Source organism: Brachycentrus maculatus, unplaced genomic scaffold, assembly GCF_059751285.1.
Source record: "Brachycentrus maculatus isolate JH-2025_06_01 unplaced genomic scaffold, ASM5975128v1 h1tg000703l, whole genome shotgun sequence".
Lineage (NCBI taxonomy): Eukaryota > Metazoa > Arthropoda > Insecta > Trichoptera > Brachycentridae > Brachycentrus > Brachycentrus maculatus.
In genome coordinates, this window is record NW_028281434.1 from 3,159 (window position 1) to 10,688 (window position 7,530).

General features: G+C 31.8%; 1 protein-coding gene across 1 annotated transcript; it reads right to left on the reverse strand.

The window, feature by feature from the left end:
* Positions 1–206: 206 nt before the first annotated feature.
* On the reverse strand, positions 207–5,006 carry LOC148300512 (monocarboxylate transporter 13-like; the record flags this gene model as incomplete). Its single annotated transcript, XM_088274666.1, has 3 exons — positions 4,920–5,006; positions 2,438–2,708; positions 207–409 (listed from the first exon to the last, which is right to left on the reverse strand). Coding segments are annotated over exons 1-3 (561 nt in total), but the record flags the coding sequence as incomplete, so codon positions are not given.
* Positions 5,007–7,530: the final 2,524 nt, after the last annotated feature.

Consider the following 7,530-nt stretch of genomic DNA (forward strand, 5'->3'; position numbering starts at 1 on the left):
AATAAAATAAAATAAAATGAGTAGATAATAATTCTTCTTCTTCCTCGTCTTCTTCTTCTTTGTCAGCCGTCTCTGTACTGCTGGATGTTGGCCTCCTATTTTTTTTTCTAGACTGCTCTCATTTGGGTTTTTTCAATGCACTTACTACCTAAAATATTGCTAAAAGATAGTTATCTTTTATATATTATATCCAGACATAAGTTTACCCCGTTAAACGCCAGTGCTCCCAATAGCATGGCTGTTCCTTGAAAACCATAGTTATCCAGCAGGTAGCGTACGAGTTGAGGCATCAGCATCTGTCCTACCCCTGTTCCAGCCATGGATGTACCAACAGCCCTCCCTCGCTTCGCCCTGAAGTAAGAGTTGACAGCGACAAACGTTGAGGGTTGAATTAAACCGATTCCCAATCCTGAAATTCATTTCAATTACAGTTTTCAGAGCCATGCTTGAAAAATATTATTTGAGAATTTCTGGATAAAAAAAACAACTACATATTTATTAAATTGAATAAGAAATGCAATTTATAAATTTATTAAAGAGGTGGCAGGAGAGGGAAACCTTTCCATTGTTTGATTTCAAAATTTGATATAAAAAATTTAACTCAAATATTTTTTTCTTATTACATTCAGCATTTTTTATATAACGCTTATAATAAAAAAAACTTCAGAAATCAACTTTGAATGATTAAGTATTTAAGGGCTTGAAAGTAGTCAGGTCAGAAATAGGAATAATTGAGAGGTATGTATGAGGAGATGCATGAATATGGATGAGGCAAAGATTGTTTGCAAAGGCAGAATGGTGTGGCATTCTATTTTCTCTGCCTAGCCTTTCGAAGAAGCGGCGTAATGCTAAGTTAGTAAGTTAGTTTACAGAAATATTATATGTATTTGCTGTACAAATTGCAATTTGTCAATATTTATTGATTCTTAATTTATGTTTTACTTAGTAAATACCTTCGTAATGCATCGAAAAACGTGTCGCAGTAGATTTGAAGAAGTAGTGATATTTACTAAGTAAAACATTTATTACAAATGGATAAAATTAACCACAAAGTGACTGCTGGTCAATTAGTGAAAATATTTTTTGGGTTTAGTTTTTTTTAAATAAAATATATGAAATGATATTTTTATTTCGTATGTATTATATATCTGTAAAATAGTGAGCCATACACGATAATTTCTATTAATCTTTTATTTTGTATCTACCACGTAGCACTTATAAGTATGTGATGGTATTTAATCAATAAATCACATGTGATAACCATCGCCAATATATCAAAATTTCGTCTTAAACCGGTAAATTGACATAATTTGACACCTGAAATGTAAAATGAGATACGTGATACATTTATTCAATGAGTAGAATAATCATTCATTGTCAACATTTCCCAAACCGTAGTACTCGTAAAAATAGTCAAATTATCTTTAATACCGGAGACTTGTTGTTTTGAAAGTAACATTTAATGACTCATTATTTTCGGAGATTATTTTATGACTAATATTTTTGAGCCAAACTAAATAGTGGTAGGGTGATATCGTAATCAAGAGATTTAAAGAGACTGGGTGATTAATCCTGCTCTTTTGTAGCCTAGGCTAAAGGGTGGCTCACCCCGTTTTTTATGTAGTGATATATTCCTTCCCTTAGCTAGAGGGATTTCGTTACTAGGCGCCAGATATTCGCCTTCCGCCCTCTTCGAAAATAGTTACCTGAATCAAATACTAAGTGTAAGACAGTGTGACTTCGTCAGGAATGTGGATGTATGAGAGAAGAACGCAGCAGCCAACCATTTTGGATCATACTTAAAAAGATAATATATGGTAGATATGGTCGGAGCACATTGTGATAATGCCGTTTGAGAAGATTAATACTCATTTCTCGTGTCTCTTGTTCTAATCCCGAAAGCACAGTGACGACCTTCCGTCAACTTTACTCAGTGAAATTTTGGGATGCTGGAATGATCTAAGAGTAAGCTAAGCTAAGAAAATGACACGTAACAGAATGACTTTCTTCTAGATGAGAATTGCATTTGTTATTTGTCTTGCTTATTATGTTGTTTGCTTAAAATGGTAACTAAGTGAATTTTTATTTCTTCTAATAAACAAAATATATTTTTATCTGTTTTAGGAGCAGGATGGATGCTCAGTGATGGAAAGAAACCACGTTAAATTCCTCAGGAGAAGCCGGACTGTTGACTCTCGTCTACAGACCTTCAGTTCACTCGAATAGGGTTCGGTATTTTGTATCTTAGATTGGTTCATGGTACCAATGCCCTTCTCTATTTTAATCATGTATAACAAGACTTATCCTTTATTACTCTAAATGGAGCATATGACCACTACTTGTAGTGCTCCATGTGCTCCTTAAGTGGGGCAAAGTGGTCATTTGCTCCATTTGGAGCGCAAAAATGGGTGAGAATGAATAATAATAATTATCTTACCAGTAAAAACGCTGTAGGTGACAACTAAATGCCAGACTTCAGTGGAGAAACTAGCAGCTATCATGCCGCCTCCAGCAAGGATGCTTCCTATTATGGTCACTGACCTAGCTGAGTAATTCTTCAGCGCAGGTCCTGACACCAATCCGGAGAAGTTGTACACGAGCAGCATTATATTAGCCACCCATGTTGCGCCGACAGTTCCTTGACCCATTTCAATTAACTTATCTCCGAATAAAAGTCCGAAAAGTGACAACAGTGATTGGTTGAATATCTAAAAAAAAGTTTTAAACAAATACTGAACAAACGTGCGAGGTCTCTCATTTATAAATTTCGGTTTATTTAACTTTATATTGTTGTGTGTAAAAATAATTAAAGTTTTTACGTTTCAGTACTTTCCCAACTAATTGGCAGACATAATTTTTTCAATTGTTTGCGAAAGAAAATGTTTTTATTTTAAATTAATTTTGTTTAAACTTATATATTTACGTTGTCATAATGGTCAAAAAATATATTTTTCACCTGAAACCTCTATCAAATTAATGCTTCGAAATCCATACAATTCCGTGTAGTGCACTAACGCCCATATTGTACGTAAACTATTATGGATTATTTGCAAAATTTTCTAAAATCGACGACTTTTAACTGAAAATAAAACTTTAAATACAATTCCGTTCTCACTGTAAATAAAAATTAAATCCCGTGTTTTTTTACGATATTGTATTTATTGACTATTAAACAAGAATGCGCTTTTATTCTACTGACCTATTAAAAATAATGATAACCTTAAAAAGTGTTATCTTTCACAAAGAAAATATTCATCTTTAATCATTTTAAATAATTTTATCTGCACTTTAATGACCGTCATTATTTATACCTAGTGTGAGATATAAATATCCGATCGAGGATACAATGTACATAAGAGTATGTACATATGTACAATATAATATATGTTATCCGTGACCTATTTTTTTTGTTATTTTCTATGGAGATCAAAAGCTCAAATATCATTATTTAAGATATATGTATCTGATTCAAAACAGTGTTAAATTACCAATATATTACAGCTAAATTACCTCCAAAAGAGAAAGAGAGAGCAATAACAAAAATATTGTGAGGTACGCGTGTGAAAGAGACATTCAATGAATGAGAGTGACCGCGATATGCACGTATAGCTATTATGCCAATCGGTTTGGTTGATGCAATTTATCGAAATATTTTAATAATTCAAAAAAATTCATCAAAACTATCGAACAAGTCTGATAATTTATATAAAATATACCTTTTTTAGATTTTATTTTTTTTGAAAAATTAATCCATGCTTTCGTAATCGATAATTTGGCGGGAAATTTTGTTTTCACGAAATCTTAGTTTTGTTTTTTTTTTGTTTTTCAAAATAGTATCTATTTTATTTAATAGTAGAAATGATTTCCATAGAAACTAGAATGTTCATAAAACGATATAGAATTCAACAACGACGAAAATTGCAAAAGTATTTTATTTCATGAATTTTTTAATCATCTGGATTCTAGAAAATAATATTTCTCAAGTACAGTCACAGAGGATCAAATGGATCTCTCTAGGACGCCTTTAAAACAATAGAGACATCGGCACGTTTCGATTTTTAATACAATTAACATGCTCCGAATATTTTACTGATTTTTATACAATTTTTCCCAACACTAATCCAAGATTAGGTGCTTGTACTTACTGTACAGTCAAGAGGCTCTTCAAAATAAACGGTGAGTTCAAAACAAACATGTATTAATTACATTGTAAACCCATATTTCTCTCGTTTCTCATAACACCACCAATTGAAAAGAGTGTTTGGATAACATTTTTTTAAAACCTTTGTTTATAATTATAATTTCAAGGTTGGAATTTTAAATAAAAAACCTATTATAGGTAATATGAAATTAGAATTTCATAAATGATGTATGATAAATGTGCGAATAAACGCATAAATTTCATTTATGATGTATGATAGATGTGCGAAACGATGTTTGATAGATGTGCGAATAAACGATGTATGATAGATGTGCGAATAGTGAAATAAGGAAGGAATGCAAAGCTGAGATAAGCATTATCGATAAAATTAAGAAAGGTGTGTTGAGATGGTTTGGACATGTAGAACGAATGAGTGAGGAAAGAACGGTCAAACAAATTTATGAGGCGAATGTAAGTGAAGAAAGGAGTAGAGGAAGACCGAGATAAACATGGCACGATCAGGTATGCCAAATACTTGAAAGTGGTCAGGTTAGGAGTTGTAACAATCGGCGGGTATGTATGAGGAGATGCATGAACGTGGAAGAGGCGAAGAATGTTTGCAAAGACAGAGTGGTGTGGCGTTCTATTCTCTCTGCCTACCCCTGCGGGGAAGCGGCGTGATGGTTAGTTAGTTAGTTAGTTAATCTCATATGTTATTGGTTAATTTTAAATTTAACAATAAAATATGGTACATGTGCAAGGTAAATAAAGTACTTACATTTGTCACTGCAGTACCAAATACCACCATCCAACCCCATCCACCATCCGGGGGGACAAGGGTTGTTTCACGTTTCATTGGAACCATTTTATTCACTTCTTAGCTACTTTTTTTTCAAGTACAGTCCATCCTCGTACACCGAAATTTAGGATTCAATACAATAAAATTTCAACAGTTATTATAAAACACCATAATTGTAGAAATATTAATAAAAGGGATAAAAAACCATTCTACATATTCATGCTTTAAACCACGGTTGTTTAACAATACTAAAAATGTCAATTTTGAAATTGTTTACATTTTGTATCTTAAAGAATAAAGGGATTTTGTTGACGTTGTGATTCTAGAAAAAATAGCACGGCACTAATGAAAACAAGTAATTGATATGGTTTTATATTGACAACGGTTCGATAGATAAGAAAAAAGAGATAACGCGTGATTTAAAAGAGATAAAATAACTCTTTTAAAATAAACGTCTGTCACGATAAAGACGATTTTATTATTTTACATCAGTAGGGAATATTGTTTTTTTCTTTCTCAAACTTAGAAATCGGTGCCGGGAAAAATAGGAGACGTGTAAATCAAAATGTGTGAAAATTTAAATGAAATAAAAAACTTTTATTTTCAATATAACAGTTTAAGACATGATATTATCATTAATCCGCCTCCGTAGTGTAATGGTCAGCACGCTCGGCTACCGTTCTGGAGGTCCCAAGTTCGATTCCCAAGGGGGGTAAAATAAATATAAGGGATTTTTTCACTGTAATATTTATTCAATATTACCATGGACTGGTACCTGAAGCGGAGGGCTGATCACCTTTCCTTCACGCGAAGGATCGTTTACACATGTAAACAATAAAGATAACACTGAGTTAATATGACACAGTGCCCTATGCACCATTGGGATGAAGATAAGGGTTTTATTATTATTATTAGATTATCATTAAAGAAAAAAAATCTCAATCGAACCAAATGTCTATCGTTTAAGGGTTGAGATTTATTTTAAGAGGAAAATTTCTTAAATATAAAACTAAATAAATGGGTAGGCACTATTTTTTGGTGGTTTCTAAAAAAAACTTATTAATAAGATTAACTAAAATTAATAAGTAAATTAACATCAATTTATCGCGGATCAATGGCGACTGAAGTAACACTAAAATTTACAATACTAAATTTCGACAAGATTATTTTTATTCATGCAACTAATTTTAACCCTATTGATATCATTTTTAATATCAGAATCTGCATTGTAACCCTACGTAGGAGGGTTTACCTTTAATTACTCTTTACCTTGATATGAAACATCTATTGTTCATCTATTATTCCAACTAATCGAATATCGTATCGAAATGTGGAAGGTTCCGAGACTATTGCATGTATACAGGTTTCAAAAATTAATGCAATATGGATGTTTAATAAATAGGCAGAACGGTGAACGTTACACAAGTGTATAAAATGATTGCTTCAGCCAACCAAGTGACAGGTCGTAAGTCCTGGGATGCTAAACTTCTATTTTCTTTCAAATAAAGAGGAATGGTAGATGTTTCCTATGAAGGTGATACATCTATAATACTAACTAATTGTGATTATTATAAAATTCACACTTATATTAGACCACTAAAACCTATTTTAAAAATAGTTTTTGTCATCACTTGTCGATGAAAACATTTGTAGTTTTCGAAACAAGTCGTGTAAATTTAAATAAAACTCAATAGTTGGTCTAATACATGTGTTTAATTATTAATAATCAACATGTCATTCCACAAAGTTAATGCCAAATCAGTTAATAATATAAACTAATTTTATTAAAATTAAACATTTGAATAATCTACTTAATTGAGTTTTATTTTTATTTACGACTAATTTCGAAAACGACAATTGTTTTTATCTTCCGGTACAAATTTAAACTTTTAATGTTTTAATTTGTACCAGAAGATGAAAACAATTGTCGTTTTCAAAACTAGTCGTAAATAAAAATAAAACTCAATTAAGTGGATTATTCAAGTGTTTAATTTTAATAAAATAATCATGTCATTCCACAAAGTTAATGCCGAATCAAAAAATAATATAAACTAATTTTAATTTATCTTATGAAACCTTTTTACGTGATACAGCTTAAGTAAGTAGATATTATATCCGAGTGGAGATCACATTTATTTGCTGTTGTAAATTGAATGAGTAGGAGTTTTCCTGGATTAAACTACATCGGTATATGTAATAGTGTATAATATGAGAAGTTTCTTCTTAACACAAGTAAAGCGAAGACTCAGTTAGCTTCTACTCGGTTTAATAGGAACTATTTCACAGGGTGTTCAATATCTCACGGGGATGATCTCCCTTTTCACAGCACTTCATAATACACAAGAACCTTCCAGGAGAAAATAAGTTAATGAAATACCGACATCTCGGGGAATGGAAAAAAACACTTCCATCTTTTATCGCAACGCCCGAAGGATCACTATATTAATATGAAATAAACATGTTTCGCGTTGCCTAATAACTTAATACAAAATTTTACAGTGCAAATAACTAACCATCACGCTGCTTCGTCGAAGGAGTAGGCAGAGAGAATAGAACGCTACACCAATATGTCTTTGCAATTAATTTTCAT